This window comes from Ailuropoda melanoleuca, chromosome 6 (assembly GCF_002007445.2).
Source record: "Ailuropoda melanoleuca isolate Jingjing chromosome 6, ASM200744v2, whole genome shotgun sequence".
NCBI classification, from domain to species: Eukaryota; Metazoa; Chordata; class Mammalia; order Carnivora; family Ursidae; genus Ailuropoda; species Ailuropoda melanoleuca.
The window spans coordinates 59591167-59610189 of record NC_048223.1 but is presented as its reverse complement, the minus strand read 5'-3'; the positions used below and the strand labels follow the sequence as shown (position 1 = coordinate 59610189).

The 19023-nt window shown below is 39.3% G+C and overlaps 1 protein-coding gene across 1 annotated transcript; it reads left to right on the top strand.

The window, feature by feature from the left end:
• Positions 1-5030: 5030 nt before the first annotated feature.
• On the top strand, positions 5031-8569 carry MAP10 (microtubule associated protein 10). Its single transcript, XM_034662507.1, has one exon. It carries the CDS (start codon positions 5081-5083, stop codon positions 7808-7810), a length of 2730 nt encoding a protein of 909 aa, XP_034518398.1. The 5' UTR covers positions 5031-5080; the 3' UTR covers positions 7811-8569.
• The last annotated feature ends 10454 nt before the right edge of the window (positions 8570-19023 follow it).

Genomic DNA, 19023 nt, shown 5'->3' with positions numbered 1-19023 from the left:
CCAACTTTGTTCATCAATACTGTGTTGGCTATTTTCGGTCTTTTGCTTCTCCATCTAAACTTCTGAGCCAGCTTGCTGATAACCACAAAAGCCACTTGCTGGGATTTGGATTGGCTTTGCACTGACTCTATAATCAAGTTGGGAATAACTGACATCTTGACAATACTGAGTCTTCCTATCCATAGACGTGGACTATTTCTCCACTTATTTAGTCTTTCTTTGATCTTGCCAGAGCTTTCTAGTTTCTCTCAGTATAGATCTGTAACAGAACAGCAAATACAATCACTGAGACATTGGGCTGGCAGCAAGTAAAGAGTTTGTCTGAGAGGCAGCCAAATGAGGGTAAGTCTCAAACTCACCTCCCCAGTGGGGAGAGAACAAGTTTTTTATAATCATAGAGGTTGAGACTATATACATATTGATGAAATGCGTGGGAAAACTTATCACTCTTCGTGAGAAAACATGGAGCATGCTTATTGAGCAAACATATATGTAACATACACCCCACGTTCACTTTGGGGTGGAGACGTCACATCAGAAGAAGACAAAATTCAGCCCCTGATGTCAGGAAGTTATCTTAGGACAAGAAGGGCCATGCTCTGGGAGCTGGTATAAACTGGATGGGGTCTTGAGATTGTTAGTTCAGGTAAGGAATGCATGGTCTTGCTTGTTCATAGGCTGGAACCATATCAGTTGACATGGAGTCCAGGTTTCTGCAGAGACAGCTAGTGGATTTGTCAGTGGGGTCTGAAAAGATACAATAGCTGATTAGGGAGAAACAGTTCTCTGAAAAACAAGCTTTAAATTTTCTACTACTTTCGCCCTGTGGCGCACTCACAGTTTTAGATCTTGTACATATTTTGTTAGATTTATACCTAAGTATTTCATTTCGGGGAGGTACCAGGGTAAATGGTATTATGGTTTTAATTTCAAATTCCACTTGTTCATTGATGGTATACAGGGAAGCTATTGACTTGGGTATATTAACTTGATAACCTGCAATGCTGCTATTATCATTTATTAGTTCTAAGAGTTTGTCAGTTCTTTTGGATTTTCTGCACAGATGATCATGTCATCGACAAAGACAATTTTATTTCTTCCTTGCCAATAGATATACCTTTTATTTCCTTTCCTGTTCTTACTGTCTCATTGCTAGGACCTCCAGTTCAATGCTGAAAAGCAGTGGTAAGAGGGGACACCCTTGCTTGTTCCTGATCTTAGCGGAAAAGTTTCTATGTTTTCATCAGAAACCTGATATTAGCTGTAAGGTTTTTGTAGATTGCATTCTTTTAAATGGGGGAAAGGAAGCACTGTGTAGTTATTCTCAAATAAAGGATATTGGATTTCATTCTCCCCCTAGTTAGCTCCATGCAGGCCCTCTCTTAGTTTTAGATCTTCCTCCTTGAAGGTATCTTCAGCCCTCTCAGTCCACGTCAATTACAGGTGGTTATATCTGATTTTACAGCTAACCTGGACTAAGCCAGGAAGTCTACAGGCAGCAGAATGTCTTTACTAATGGGGCTTGGAATTATAAACTAAGTCTTGGCCATTCTCATGGTCCCTGAGTTACAGACTCCTCCTAACTGGGATTTGTTTGGTCTGTAAAACTCAGTGTTTGCCTCACTTCCGTCAGTAGCACCTTAGCTACCTTCCATTTTCCGAAGCTGAGTAAACTAGGTTGGAGCCATGACATCTAAGTGGTTTTTTGCCAGCCCCCGTGCTCCTGCAGGAGCTGATGTTTTCCCACATATTCGCATTTCTGCCCCAAAATAGACCAGCCACCCAGAATATGCTGCTTCTCTCTTACTTAATTGCACTACTGCCATTTTGTTACGACTCCTGCTAAACCACCCCACCTGCTGGATCCATCCCTTTGGGTCCACAGCCCTTATGATGTGATGTACTGTCTTCCTTTAAAGAGCCAGACCCACAGCTCAACCAGTTTCACTAATCCAGTTGCTGTCTCCTCTCAAAATTATTAGTCTCATCATGCCTTACCTTAGTTAGCGGTTCTGACTTTGTATCTTTTCACCCTAAAGTTATTGCCCCAGAAAAGGATGTCAGCATCATATCTGATCCTAATTCCTTAGAAATCAAGCCAAAATTCAAACAGTCTGCACAGTCCCGAGATAACTCACATAAAAAAGAAAAAAGTCTCGGTGCCATATTTATTTATGCCTTACATGAAGCAATTAGGTTACCATCTCCATCTTAATGTCTTGTAAACCTGTATTTCCAGCACAGATCTCTCAAGGTTTCAGATTCATATATTTAACTTACACCTTCCACCTGAATGGATAACAAGTATGTCACAGTCAACACAGCAGACACTGAAACTCCTAGTTTTCTCTTCTGGCTGCCCTCACTTCCTTGTTTAACAGCAATTACAAAAAACCCTGCTTCTCTGTATCTGACCCATCAACCTAATTGCCTAAAGTAGAAACCTGTGCTTCCCCTTCTGTTCCCTCACACCTCACAATCAATCAACCAGTCCCATTAAATCTCTCTCCTAACTATTTCTTGAGCGTGTTTATTTCTCTCCACGCCATTGCCAACATCCTAATTCAGGCCACCCCCACAGTAAACTTCAAACTCCTTAACATCGCATAGCAGATTTATATCTGAAAGTATTAATGTGCATTAATCCATGGTTTCTTGCCTCGTCCTGCCTTTTCCTGTAACTAAAACAGTTGGCTACCACATGAAAGGTAAAGTACAGAGCATATAAACTTTTACAGATCGAAAACAATAGGCCCATGTCAGATAAATTATTTACCCTAACTCATAGCTTAGTGCTCTAAAACTAAAAAGTCTGCTATATGGCAAATAATAAGTAAAATGGTATTTATTTTAGCAAGTTGCCAGGCTACATAAATATAGTACACTATGTTAAATAGTATAAAATATATGCTCTCTATATAATAGTATAAATATAATACTAATAAAATTACTTTAATACTAATATTATAAATATTAATATAATTATTTTTATAAGGTAGATACTATAAATACCTCTTTTTTTTTTTTTTGGATGAGAAAAATGATTCACAACTTGTTGAGAAACTAGTATATGGTCACAGAGCCAGGATTTGAGCCAGGTTGTTTGCCTACAGAATTTGGGCTCTCGGCCATGGCACTGTGCTATTTCTCCATGTATGGTCTATGGGCACTGAATTTTTTTAATTTTCATAGCAAAAATTTTACTGGTTAAATTTAGCACTATTTACAATTATAAAATATTATTCACATGTTGTAATACCAATATATAGAGTATCTGGGCAAGAAATACATTATCTCGGGGCACCTGGGTGGCACAGCGGTTGGGCGTCTGCCTTCGGCTCAGGGCGTGATCCCGGTGTTCTGGGATCAAGCCCCACGTCAGGCTCTTCCTGGGAGGCTGCTTCTTCCTCTCCCACTCCCCCTGCCTGTGTTCCCTCTCTCGCTGGCTGTCTCTAACTCCGTCAAATAAATAAATAAAATCTTTAAAAAAAAAAAAAAGAAATACATTATCTCCGTACAAACTTTATAAATTACAGAAGCAATGTCCTTAGAAGAAGGACATTGGTTTCCCTGTCTGCACGCAAGTGCAAATATTCCACGTTATTAACCCTACCCAGAAGACTTACTGGACACACATATGGACTCTACCTCATCGCTTTCCACTTGTGAATATGTTGTTTTTTATTGCTCTGTGTCATCCATCCATTAAGCACGTCACTTGATAAGCGTTCCCTCTGCAAGCAGCTAGTAAGATTCTTAAGGCCAAGAGTAGTATATTCTATTTATATACTGCAATGAAACCTCCCTCAGTCTTCACACTAAAGCATCAAATCCCTCCAATTCTGAATTTCCCTTGAGCTTCACAAGGTTCTTCTGAGCTTTGATGTAATGTAATTTAACTATAAATTATAAAGCTATCTAAAATTAAACATATTCACATCATGTCTGGCAGGAACCTCAAACGCTACAATCCCCAAAACCCAAAGTAACTTAAAAAAAAAATCAAATCTATGCCTTTTTTTTTTCTCCTTCAGAAACAAAAAAATTTTACCCATAACTTCTCGCCCCTACTCACCAAATTCTAAATTCTGCTATCACAAATGCCTCTTCTTGTCACCTCTTTCTCCTCTCCATTGGCCCTGACAGAGTTCAGGCCACCATTCTCCCTCACTTGAACCACTGGGATAGCCTCCCAATTGACTGCTCTAAATTCAATTTGTTATTAGTAGAATCCATCCTTTGTATTTGTATAAAACATTTCTAAACAGTGATATGATCACATTCATTCAAAACAACGTATTCAGAATACAGTCCAAATTCCTCACTACGTCGTTCAAAGCTCTCCATGCTATCAGCCTTGGGTTCAAACTAGCTGGCTAACTTACGGAGAGTAGTGTGTCTCCTTGAAAATCTGGAAGAGTGCTGTAAGATCTTTCCCCCTCCCCCAACTGCGTGTTTACGTATCTATTTGTTTTGTTAAATGGAATCATTAACATTAATCTCACACATGGTGATTGCTCAAATGGAAATGTGACCACACCCGCTGTGTGTCTCAGTGCTACCATAATTTACCCAGACAGAGGCTCCCACTCCGCTTCAGAGCAGTGTCCTCATCTTTTGGGTGGACCAGCAGGCAGAGAAGGCCCACCCTAGAGAGTTAACTGGCTTTCTTTTGCCCTGGGGTCTGGAAAAGGAGTCCTGATTTACTTTCAATTATCTTCAGAGTTGAACTGATCTCAAAATTGCATGAGATCTGCATGGGTAAAAACGTGGCCAAACAAACAAAAAAAAAAGTTTGATTTCTTGCCATCATATTATCAAGCCTCGGTATTATAAGTAATTGTGTTAACATAAGCCTGGAAAGCAAAATACATGGGGCAGCGAAAATTTCCAGAGCAGTCTCAGCGTAGACTAGCCGGAGCCGTGGGGAGGGGGGAAAAGATGGGGAGGCTTAAGTCTCGCGATAGAGCAGGCACAGGCCCTGGGGGGACGGGGGGGGCGGGCCCTCTGTCTCTCGCGAGAACCAAGCTTTGGCTTCCCCCTCCCCGAGTCTGCAGCCGCGTCTCCAGGGGCAACAGCAATGGCGGCCCCCTTGTCCGAGCGGCTCTTCTCGCTGGAGCTGCTCGTAGACTGGGTGCGTCTTGAAGCCGGGCTGCAACCGCCGCCGCCCGTGGTCGCGGTGGAGGAGGAGCAAGAGGAGGCCGAAGAGGAGGAGGAGGAGGCATCGCCCCCACGGCTGTCGCGCGACTTGTGCCCCGCCGTGGCCTTCCGCCTGCTGGACTTTCCCACGCTGCTGGTTTACCCTCCTGAAGGCCCGGGAGCCCCAGCCCCGGAACCCCGGCCCGGCCTGGTCAGCTTCGGTCGCGGCAAGTCCTGTCTTTTCCGCCTGCACCCCGCCACCCTGTACCGCCTGCTCCTTCGGACCCCGCTTTACACCTTGCTACTGCAGCTGCCCCCTGGGCGTCCGACTCCCGCCCCGCAGCTCCTGGGTGCCTGTAGCATCTCGCTGGCCGCCGCCGCCCACAAGGTCCTGGGACAGGCCGCCTCCGGCTGCTCCCAGGGTCATCGAGGAAGTTTCCCTCTGCATAACCAAGTTGGGGAGCGGATTGGGGACATTGCTCTGGGCTACCGCTTGACTGATTTGGGAAGCAGCTTGTTGGGTCATCTTGAGAGGCCAGTCATTTCCACAAGAGGTGGGATAGAGCGTGTAGAGGTCCGTTCCCAAACCCCGCAGGAAGAACAGCAACCAAACTCGGAGCCAAGAACAAGAGATGCTGATAGCTTTCTCATGGGTTTAAAAATCCCAAAGGCACAGAAGGATTTGGAGGAAAAAGCTTTCCACAGTAAGACCAACTCTGGTAACACGGTTTCTGTGGGGCATGGCAAAACCAACTCTATTTGTTCAAATCCTAGTGTGCGGAGCGTTAGCCCCCCAAATCAGGAAGTCACAGAGTTAGACATTGAAACCAACACATTTTGCCCTCCTCCTCTGTATTACACTCATTTGACCCAAGAAAAGATGCCTCCTGTACAGGGTACAATCACCATTAAGCCTCAAATAAATGTACCTGAGGAATTGGATGGTATTTTTCTGGAGGAAAATCGTGCAGCTGCCCCAACACATACTGATTCTCTGAAACATAATTCTGGGACACACGAGAGTCCTCCAATGCTCATAAATCCTCCGTATGTTCAGGATGTAGGAGCAAGTGATCAAACCACGGATCATGCTCGTACTGAACGAGATAGAATTACTACAATAAGGCAGCTGCCTTTGTTAAATGCTCTGTTGGTTGAGTTGTCTGTGTTATACAACCAACCTGTGGCAAGCCCTACTCAAATACATCCTCACTTAGCCTGGTTATATAGAACTGAGGATAAGAAGTCACCAGAATCTTCTGCCAAATGCACATGTAAATCTGAATCTAAGGATAAGCTTTCTATGGGGGGAAATGAAAAGTCAGTGAATCTTCAGTATAAAAAGAACCAAGTTGAAAATCTCAAAAAAGGTAAACATTTTGAAAAGAACAGTAGTAACCCTCCCAAAAGAGTTCCGAGGGGGAAGCTGCTTTACGGTTTAACAAATACACTTAAACTACGTTTAAAGCAGACAAATCCTGGTATGTTGGTAATACATGAAAAAAGAGAGCAGTATAGAAAAATGCAAGCACAAATGTTGGGTACAAACTTAAGAATTCCATCATCCAAAGTTAAAGTATTAAGCTTTGCAGAACAACATCGGAAGCCACATCAACTGCCTAAAGATAAGTGTTTGGAATTAGATGCATCTTTTGCTGAAAACAGTGATACCTCAAAGCAAATCAGTGGAGTTTTTGATGACCCTAAGACAGCTAACGAAACTAAACTGAAATGTGCAACTGAAAAAACTGTAGACTATGGTGAACATAGAACAAATAATGGTTTATTGGAAGAAATTGTGAGTCCTGCAAATTCCATTGGCCCAGAAGGGTTTACTCATGCAAGTATTTTGGAAGGAAAAATGGAAATGAAAGTCCAAAGTCCATGTGTTTTCCAGCAAGTTGCAGTTGTTGACAGAATTGCTGTAGATAAAGAAATAGATGATAAACAGGTCAAACCCACTGATGATATTCTTACTGATGAAATCAGTGAAAACAAACCAAGTAGAAATAATTGCTCTGAAAGCATCTCAGAACTAAAGTATTCAGATGACTTTAACAGCCTTTGCTCTTCTGAAGATTTCTGTACCACTGAGGATAGTAGCAAAATTTTACAAGCTCATGATAGCAGTCCAGGGGCAGAAAATACAAAACATAATCAATACACAAGTAAGTCTAGTGAAACAATACTGTCCATAAGAAAAAACAGCAGTGAAAAGAGTTCTATTCTTAGCCCACCTTTTTCAGCTGGATCACCAGTATACTCATATAAAAGATCTCATATTTCAAAGATTCAAGATACAAGTTTAGAGGAAGTGTCTAGTATATCTACCAGTGATTTATCTTCATCACATTGGACTGAGGAAAAAGAAAACCAGATAGATCGAAACAGTATGCATAATTCTAAAGTTATAAAGAGGGGTCAGGACATCTCTATTAAACTTAAAACAAGAACTGGTTGCAAGTCTTCAGAAAAAAGCCAGTCACCTCGGACATCTCAAGTGAGTTCTTATCTGCCATCTAATTTGTCAGAGCTAGAACTTAATGTCCTGGATAGCAGTACACCAGATCACTTGGCCGAAGATGATGAATTTCCTTCCCTAAATATTTCCAAGCAATGCAAAGATATTTGCGAATTAGTGATAAATAAACTTCCAGGATATACAGTGTAAAAATATGTGCTTTTAAAAAACATTTCATTTTTTATAACCTATGTGTACTGTTAGTGAAACAATTTTTATAATTCTGTACATTATTTTAGTACATAAATTACATGAGTAATTCTTTTTAAGAAGTATGTTATTTTGATGTCTAGATAGTATTTATTAAGTTGAACAACATTAATCATGAAATCACCTTATAATCTTGGTAAGATTTAAGTTGTTTAATCTTAAAAGAATAAAAGTGTCTTTCTGAATTATCTCAAAGTATCTATCTGAAAGCGTCAGTCATCCTAAAGCAGACTTCAGGCACACCAGTACAAAAAGGCTAGTTAATAAGGATAACCTCAGATTTTAATGGGAATAAGTCATTTAACAAATATGAAAGAACTCACTGTGTGAGATGCAGAAAGGTACAAAAATATTTAAGGTATAGCCCCTGTAGGTAGAGCTTACTGTTTTATATAGTCATGAATTCTTTTTTTTTTTTTTTTTAAAGATTTTATTTATTTATTCGACAGAGATAGAGACAGCCAGTGAGAGAGGGAACACAAGCAGGGGGAGTGGGAGAGGAAGAAGCAGGTTCATAGCAGAGGAGCCTGATGTGGGGCTCGATCCCAGAACGCTGGGATCACGCCCAGAGCCGAAGGCAGTTGCTTAACCGCTGTGCCACCCAGGCGCCCCATATATATTCATGAATTCTTTAGCAAAGTCTTGGATACATACACATCCCATATCCCCAATAGGTGAAGTCCTTTTTATATGCTGTCATTGTGCTCTTATACTTNCGATCCCAGAACGCTGGGATCACGCCCTGAGCCGAAGGCAGTTGCTTAACCGCTGTGCCACCCAGGCGCCCCACATATATTCATGAATTCTTTAGCAAAGTCTTGGATACATACACATCCCATATCCCCAATAGGTGAAGTCCTTTTTATATGTTGCCATTGTGCTCTATACTTTTTTTTTTAACACAGTTTGTGTGATTACTTGATTAATATTTATCTTCTCTTAGGTGTAAGTTTTGTGATGGAAAGGACCGTATCTGTTTTGCCCACCAGTATAATGTGTTCTTAGTATCTAGCACGGTCTGGCATGTGGTTGGGGTGCAATAAAAGCATGTATTGAACAAATTAATGAAGACCATGCATTTAAAATAACCTGATTGGAGGGAATAGAATTAAGCAGTCAAACAAGCAGAAATCCTAAGAATAAGCCGCAGAAAATCCTTCTTGGAAACGTGATTTTTGACTACAATATTTTTGTTTTGCTGTGTATAAACAGCCTGCAGATGTTCTCCGAAGTATTTGGGAAAGGAAGCTAAGAAAGGTGTCTTCCAGTTTCTTACCTAGAAATTCAATTTGTTGTTGTCATTTCAGGTTGTTCCGTAGTTATTTTTAAAGTATGAAAGTTTGTTTTTAGGAAGTCTAGTGATCATTTCTTTATAATTTCTTCCACTGGTTTTGTACTTAGACCTTATTCTGTGTTTAGATATTTACATGTATTTTTCCTGTTATATTTTAATTTTTATACTTTTTAATATATCTGATATTTTTGCATGTATAAAGTGAGGCCCTAATCTTCCTTCCTTTATAAGTAAATAACTATGTAGGTATTATCTTTTGAATGATAATAATAGATCAAATTTAGAAAAGTGGTGAGATGAGGATGTAATATTTTGAGAAACAGTATGAATAAAAGAAATATGGGAATGAGCATGATGTATTCATGGGACTGTGAAAATACCTTCATTAGAATGGTAGATTCATGCTACAGCATGGTAGAAAGGAAACTCGTTGAGTAAGAAAAGTCCCAGATTGTAGGGAACTTCAAATGCCAAGCATCGTAATAAGGTCCTAAGCAACAGAAACAATAAAGTATTTTTTTTTAAAGATTTTATTTATTTATTTGACAGAGATAGAGACAGCCAGCGAGAGAGGGAACACAAGCAGGGGGAGTAGGAGAGGAAGAAGCAGGCTCATAGCGGAGGAGCCTGATGTGGGGCTCGATCCCATAACGCCGGGGTCACGCCCTGAGCCGAAGGCAGACACTTCCGCTGTGCCACCCAGGCGCCCCAGAAACAATAGAGTATTTTTGAATATCATAAATTACTGAAATAATTTTTACCACAGAAAATTATACCAGTAAAAGTTTTGAAATATGAAATGCTTTTTAATGGCTAATGGCTATGATCTTAATTTTTCAGTTAATATAAAGCATCCGGTATATCATCTCAGAAAATCAAAATAATTTAATGCTAGGTACTGTAGCTAGTTATCAACTTGGTGTGTAAATTGCTAGCAATTTTTCATTACAAGAGACAAAAATATAAGCAATAATGTCAGAATCATTGGAGAAATAATTCCTTAAAAATCAACTTTTATTTGATTAGGAGAAAGTCATTGCCTGTGATGAGAATAAGTGAGAAAAATGATTAATTCAGTGTGTCTGAGGTACAACAAAGACTAAAGGATTAATGTACCTTAAATTACAGAACTGAGTAGCTGAATAAGATCCTCTGAGTTACTTCGTCAATATTTCTAGAATTGTGGTGTTACTTTTTATAGCTTAATTCTAGTGAAAAACATTCCTTTTCATGTCTTTAGTTCTTCCTGTTTGCAACCTGCCTTCAAATTCTACTTCATTTTTTAATCCTACAACCTATAAGCTTAGTTTCTTAAAGAATATCATAATAGATACTACTCCTGAAACATTCTTTATCCCCTGAGTTGCTTAAAATCATTGAAACATGAAATAGTATTTCAGGCTTTTAAATAAGGGAGACCTTCATTAATTTAATTGTTTGTAAAACCAAGCTACAGCAATCCAGCCCCTCTGAATAGCGTAGGTATGTGAACTGCTGTGGGCAAAGCTGAATGGGAGAGGATCTAAGAAGCAGTGAGCAATAGAAATGCTAGGACCTACCTCTGTGTAGTATTAATTCTTAAAGCTTAGGAGGCAGCTGGCAACAATGAGAAATCCTTTGAACTATTATCGTAAGCAGATTCAAAGAGGGCTGTGCAGATGGATACAATATGTTGGTTTTCCCCTCCAGTCATATGCATGCTACCGATACAAAGAACAACGATACTGAATTTTCTGCCTTGTGCTTCTGGCTTTCTGTTAGGAGCCACCCCTTCACATCTCAGTTAATTTTTATTTTTCCGCCTGTAAAATCAGCGCATTTGTTAAGGAATATATTTGGGAACCAAATTTTATTTGCTGTAAACAGAGTTAAAGATCATTAATTTAACAGGGGTGCCTCTGGGTGGCTCAGTCGTTAAGCATCTGCCTTCGGCTCTGGTCATGATCCCAGGGTCCTAGGATCGAGCCCTGCATCAGGCTCCCTGCTCAGCGGGAAGCCTGCTTCTCCCTCTCCCACTCCCCCTGCTTGTGTTCCCTCTCTCGCTGTGTCTGTCTCTGTCAAATAAATAAAATCTTAAAAAAAAAATCATAAATTAAACTTCTAATTACCACACTGTGGTTGGCAAGGTAAAGGAATTTCATAACATAGAAAGCAACATATAAATAAGATAAAGAATATTTACATTTGTCTAATCATAAACTGTCCTTGGGCCTAGAGATACAGCCATCTTTTAGGCTACTTATGTTTTAATTTGGATTAAGATATCTGGAGTTGTACAGAATGACAATTTATGAGCCAATACTCGCTGGATCCTTCTCATTTTTAACCGAAAACACTGCAAGGAAAACATACTTGGTCAAGGACCAAGGCATTTTTACTATTTTCCTCCAGAAATTTACCTGTCACGCTAGGAAATAACATATTTCAGGATGAGCATCATTAGGTTGGAGTGCCAAGCCATAGGAATATAATTACTTCCTTATTTTTCAAATACTTCTTCTCTGTTATACTAATAACATATATTCTAGAAAAAATAGAAAATTCAGGTAAGAGTCTTTGCTGCAAAATTGTGTATTCAGGGAAGGTTATGATGGTTTCCTTCCAAAACTCCAATGAAATCACAGATGTAAAAACAAGAAAGAACCCATAGTAGCCCTGGAGAACAAGGAAAATGCTGGTGGTGGATAAGACTGAGGAACTTCTGGAAGATGCAAAGCAGGTGGGATTAGATTGATGAAAGATGGATTAGAAATCTACTCTTCGGCATTGTCCGGTGAGGGAGCTGCTGGAGAAATGAGAAGATAGTGTTTGTTTTCTAAAGAGCCTCAAATATACTTCAAGCTCAGTCAGCAGGGTTTGGGAATAGAAGCGGGTTGTGGGCAACTTAGGGGCAGAACAGAACTAAAAGTGAAAAGCTGAAGCTGAGCTAAAGGTTTATCTACTAGAAAAGTTGTTGGTACCAAAGAGAAAAACTAGTATTTTTGCTTTTGACACCAAAATATTTTTAAAATTTCTTTTTCAGTTTTACTGGGGAGACCACTAACCCCAGGGGCAAATGAAAATGATGTAATCCTGGCCTTTGGAGTTGGATGAATGGTAATTTGCATCCTCGGTCATGATATATGAATTCTTGGAGATTATTTCTTCATTGTAGGATTGGTTTGAGGATTGAATCAAAATTAGCAAATATGACACTGAATGGGCATGTGAGTGTTGGGGGGTAAATTTAGAATTACAGAGAATATACCATGGTATCTGTATTTCTGCCCTAGGGGGACATATATTTTTAATTAAAATCTCAGGAAATCAACTCTTTCTTCCAAAAGGTTTAAACAAATTTTGCATAGCATAGCAATGCAAAGAGGGCCATGGAGATAAAGCAGGACAAAGACTTCTGGCCAGGGAAGAAGACTGTTTAGGACAGAGAGCAGAGCCACAAAACCAAGCAAAAGAAGGAGCCCTTATCAGAATATTAAGCAGTGGGGGATCTAGCTTTGTGTAGAGTATTAGAGGGTGGTGAGAGAAGAGGATGGTGGGAGAAGGGGATGCAAAACTTCCTTCCCATTCGTTAAGAAAGGAACTCTGAGCCAGGGCATGAGTAAAGACAAATTTTTTCAAAATAGTAAGAAAGCAAACCTAGGTGGCCTTGACTACAGGAAGTGGCTTTAAAAAGTCTTTAAAATTTTTTTCTTAATTTTTCTTTCTGAATATTTCGTCTTTCCATAGTAGATGCACAAAAATATTTGCCCCTTTATATGCCTTGGAAGTGAGGATGCAGTAAGTGGGGAAGGAGCTGTGAATAATCTGTCATAATAAAAGAACTGGAAACTTTGAGAATGAGTTGGGAAGAGATGAGACTTAGGTTTAGGACCAGATATTATAATTGAATAGGAGAACCCTTGGCAACAGGAATCAAAAGGCTTAGGTTTTAATAAAGAATATTTGTGTTTGTTCAGCAACAGACTGGGATAGGGGATTGGACAAGCTTCTGAGTAGCAATGGTAGGACAAGTTAACAGCTGAGGTCAGATATTGTAAAGAAAGAATGGGGAATGAACGGGTCTGTGAGTCAGTAGATGAGTTAGTTACTGTAGGATCAGAAACCTACACTTGTAAGCTCGACTACTTAGAATATTATCAGTTTTGTTCTTTTATTTTTTGTTTTCTTCTTGGTTTGAATATTCTTTATGAAGGATCTTTTAGTTGAGCTGTAAGAGCAATAGGAAATTGGGTTGTGCTCATAATTGAGCTGAAATCCTAATGGATGAACAGTATACTCCCAGGGTCTACATATTGAAAGACAGAAAGAAGATATGGGGGCCCTTAGACAGCCCCTTCTTTCTACCCAAAGATTTCTCCTTTAGTTATCTATTCTCTCCTGAAAACCTTAGAGAGTTTTTCTTTTTGATTTATTAAGGGAAACTGTTCAATTTCAGAGCTTACACCCAGCAACTGGCTGGAGTACTGTATTTCATTACTTGTGATTTAGGTGTCAATCCTGCAGAGTGAATTGGGACTGAATTCTGGACTCAGAATGACATAAAAAATAATGGATTGCTTTAGCTATGGAGGAACCTATTGTCAGAAGATTTGATCTAAAAATGATTGCTTGCATATCCAAAATTCTTGAGAATATTTCCAAGTACTTTGGGACCGCATTTGTTAACCTGAGGGAAAAGATGTTTCTAGTCTTCTGAAAAGAAGGTCCGAAGTATGAACATTGGCTTCTTGTTAGCAAAGTACTCCCTATCCCTGATATTCTCTGTAATAGCTGGAAGCCAAGTATTTAAGAGGACAGAACTTCTATTTTCAGATGGAACTTTCTTCGGTTCTAATACTGCTTTTCTGGAATACATGATTTCATGGCGCTCTTCCGATTTCACTCATCACAGCATGAGCTCATGCTGTCAATCTCTAAGAACCAGTGTTAGGGGTAGGATTTTACTAAAATTATGGTCTACTTTTCACTGGAAAATAGATTTTTTTTAAAGTATTTTGGTTATGTGGTCTCCATTGTCATTACTTTAACCCTAATTCTTCCTGACTCTGAATTGCACTTTACAACTGATGAAGGACTTCCAGTATCTCACGTCATTTTCAGAAGAATTCTATGAGGTAAGCCTTAATATAGACAAGGAAGCTGAGGTTGTTTTCCATATCCATAGCCTTTCTCATTTCCATAGAAAAACTAAAAGGCTCTTGGTATTAATATTAGGAAGTTAATATTCCTTCATTATTTATATCATTTCCAGAGTTAGAGTGGATAGCAATAATCTATAAATAGATAAAAGTTTAATTTTGAACTTTATAAAACTGTGCTGTATTTCAGCCCTCCCTAATATTTTGGTGTCTTCCATTTTTATCTTCTAATTCAGTTGTTTTTATTAAACCAGTTGTATGCTTTTCTGGATCAACAAAGAGATACCCGTCTGTATGCTAAGCATATGATTATACTCTCAAGGAATCCAGGTGTGGTATTAAAAAGCAGCTAAAAGCGTTAGCCAGTTATTGCCAGAAAAGAAAACTTGAATTCACAGGAATTTGGAACTAGAAGAGATTTTACAGATCATTTAATTCAGCTCCTTCGTATTATAGATAAGAAACATGGCCCAAAAAATGGGGTTTGCTAGTCTCTCACCCACTACTGCAAGATTGTTTCCATTAGAAAATGCCACTTCATGTGTCAAATTGGGAACGTAGTAAGCCCAAATTGTGTGTCTGGATGACATTCTATAACATTTATATTGAAAACACTAACCAAAGAATTAATTAATTCAGAGATGTGGGAATTCATCCTCCGTGTCACAGGAAAGGCATTTATGTTTAGGACCAGACGCAGGCATACCCTGTAAATCAATAATACTTACAAGATTATAAGGATTAAATGATGAAATATTGTACTTATGATTAGCATAATCACTGATACTTATGAAGATATATTGGCTATCATTATTTCTCAAAATGTGATCATATGCAGACTTCTTCCAGAGTCATCAGCTTATTGGTAATACCAACCTTTACATTTTTCCTGTAGCCAAAATTGTCTCATCCATGCTCTGAAGCACTCTACATTTCAATTGCTTACTTTTCCACATTCTTGAACATAGAGCTTCAGAATGAATCTTAATATCAGGGGAAGTCATCTGAAAGAATATTTTTTATCACCCAAAATTTTACATTAGCTGCTAGAAAGCTGATATAAACTTTAATTTTTTTAGTAACTACTTGTTACTACTGATACAGTTATCTCTTTAACTTTTTAGCTTGTTTCTAGTCTCTTTCTCCTTTCCTCTCCCTCTTTTCCTCTCCCTCTCTCCCTTTACATTTTTGTGTAGTATATGTGTCTTAAGGAAAATTATATTGAAGGTAATATTCATACATGTAAGTGCACAAATATAAGAGTGTGGTTCTATGAATTTCTCTAAGTAACATTTTTGTGTAACAGCATCAGGTCAAGAAATAAAACATTATCAAAACCCTGTCAACCTCCTCAGACTTCCTTCCAGCTCTTACCCAACCTTCACAAAGGGAAATGCTATCCTACAATCCAACACCTAGATTAGTTCCACAGGGCCATACCATGTGCACACTTCTGTATCTGGCCCTTTCTTTCTTTTTCTTTCTTTCTTTCTTTCTTTCTTTCTTTCTTTCTTTCTAAGATTTTATTTATTTATTTGACAGAGAGAGAGAGCACAAGCAGGGAGAGTAGCAGGCAGAGGGAGAGGGAGAAGCAGACTCCCTGCTGAGTGAGGAGCCCGATGCAAGGCTTGATCCCAGGACCCTGGGATCATGACCTGAGCTGAAGCCAGATGCTTAACCAACTGAGCCACCCAGGTATCCCTGTGTCTGGTTTATTTTGCTCAACGTTATGTTTGTGATTCACCCATATCATGGCATCGAGTTGTAGTTCATCATATCTCATTGTTTTCTGGTTTTTCATTGCTCTAATACATCCCAATTGATTGATGTTTACTACTGTTAATGCATATTTGGATTATTTCTAGTATTTTGGTATTAGAGACCATGCTGTTAGCATAGGTGTTTATTTTTAACCACACATACACATTTCTGTTGGTAACAATGGAATTGCTGGGCATTAAGGTATTCCCATGTTGAACTTTAGTAGATTCTTCCAAAAAGATTAACAAAGTGGTTGAAACAACAGTATACACATTTTTGTTGTTGTAAACAGTCTCAGTCTACTTTTTGGACATAGAAAGGACACAGCAATCATCATGGTGAAAGTGCAGCAGTAGTGATGTCATCCAATGTGACTTTCTTAAGAATGTTCACTACCTTGTGGTATTAGTACAGGTCAGGTCCAAGTAGGAGGTACATTCAAGTAGAGGATATCTGAGGGGGAGACACAGTAATATCAGTCATCCTGACTCATGGGTACCTCTGCTCTTACCAGAAACTGGACAGCTAGCACATGAGTCATTCTAATTACAGGACAGCATGAACCCACTGGCCTCCTGAATTTAACTGCTAACCTGCATGTCATTTCAAGCTATACTTCCCAGTCCTTGGTGAACTTTGCCATTGAAATCCCACCTTCCATTCTATGCCCCATTGTTGGGCCCTCAAACAAGAGGTGAGGAGCCCAATTAAGTCATAAAACAGAAGGGAGATCCTTGAAGGCTGTGATGGCAGCGCTAGGTATGGCTCATTGGAAGTAGTATAGGTCGGAGGAGCTGTCCTATGAAGCTTCACCACCTTAAGCAACTTCTGTAACACAATTCCCTTGTACTCAAGGCCCCACATTCAGAGGGCCCTGCACTTGCTTTAATGTTCTATTATCACTGTCTTGAAATTCTAAATCATCTTATCTTTGAATGTGTGTTTGTAAACATAGGGATTCAAGTCTGAGGGACAATGGAGCATGTGTTTGAGTAGAACAGATATGCACAGTATGAAAGGTATCATTCTCTGCTGCCCTATTTCGTACAGTGTTCCTGATACCCACGAGCACAGAATTCCAGTGGACTCACAGTGCGTGAGAGTTCAATGAAACTCCAAACAGTGCCACATCCATGTGTTACATCTACGCTGAGTAGGTGGAGGTACTGATAGCCCTGAGAGGCTGGTTCTTCTCTTCAAACAGAACCTGCTTCAAACAGAAAGAAGGTGGTGGTGTTCTAAGAAATATGAATGACCAAGGAACCCCCATATCCTTTCTTACTCATGTTACCTCCCTGAGTTAGCCAACCAATTATATTGAAAATGAGGACATAGACAGAGAAAGACAGAGCAACCCCAAGTTCCTTATCTTCGCAGTTATTCCTTATTCATCAGTAGGTCAACAGTAGAGAGTGTTGGTAGAATGAGCAGGTATCAAAGAAGTGAATAGAACAGTTGAGTTCGTTTGGTTTGGGGGAGCTTTTCCACTGTCCATGTACACATAGACATTACAAAATAACAATTGTGTAATTTTGATGATTCCACATACAAATAAATGTTCTATTAGTTTTTAAAATCGGCAGTGCACAATATGAAGATGAGCAGTAAGATTCTTGTGAATCGTTTAAATTTTTAATTTTCCTTTACTTAGAAAAACACTTCATGGTGTGATAGGGAGAATTTTATAATTGCCCCCAGTGACCTATGCCCTTGTATAATCCCTCCTGTTGTGTGTAGGCAGGACCTGTAATCTGCTTCTAATAGAATATGGTGGAGGTGAAAGGGTTTGGCCCATGTAATTAAAGCCCCTAATGAGTTAACTCTAAGTTAATAAAAAGAGAGATTATCCTAGGTGAGCCAGACCTAATCAGGTGAACCCTTTCAAGAGAATTTGGAAATGAGAAGCTCTGTCTCCTGCATGGCATCAGGTGTGATGAATTCCATAGTTGAAGAGAAATGTGTTCTGCCAACACCAACCATCACGAGCTTGAAAGATGGGACCCCATCTCCACCCAACACTGAGATTGAAGCCTATGAAACCTTAGACAGAGGACCCAGTTTAACATTCCTGCAGTCCTAACCCACAAATACTATGGGATAATACACAGGTGTTGTTTTAAATTGCTAAGTTTATGGCAATTAGTTATGCAGCAACAGAAAATTAATACAAAACACTAAGAAAAACCACTATGACAAATGAAGAGAGACCCTGGAAGAAAGGAAAAGGCTCTATACTTTAGTCACTTTTTCCCTGTGTTTTGAACAATGAGTCCTGCATTTTGACTTCTCATGGAACCCCCCAAATTCTGTCACTGGTCCTGGCTGTTACTCCAAGCTGGTAAAAGGCAATCCAATTACCTATAGGCTTTCCACTGTATTATCTAAATGTACATAATATTTGGCACAACCTTTTTGGACATGGTTGATGTGTATCATATTGAGAATACTGTGTTGTAGGCTACACATTTCCTCTGTAGGATCTGAACATTATCTTTTAAATTTTAATTTTACAGTCTGGACTAAAATGCCTACATTTCACACTAGCGACAAATTTGGCTTCTAAAACTTTTGTACAGAATTACTCATAGCAACTCTTTGGAGGTAGAATCAATGTAATTCTGCATGCGATATTTTCAGTGCACAACATAAAATTATTGAACAATTCATAACCATTTATGAACTGTTCCTGTTTATACTTGTCAGTTATGATGATTCCCATGGATTTTTTTTTTTAAGACCACCTCTTTCCACAATGCTTCCTTAGTACCAGTTGCAGACTTTCACAGTATTATGTCCTCAAAATGGTTTGTTTTGCAGATGTTTTGAGGGTATGTATGTGTAACCAGTGTGGCCCACTTCCCTAGTTTGGGGTACAAATCTGACGATTCTTCTACATTTTAATAGATTGTGCCAGCTCCACATTTTCATGTTAGCAGGAAACCCAGCATCAGACTTTTAGA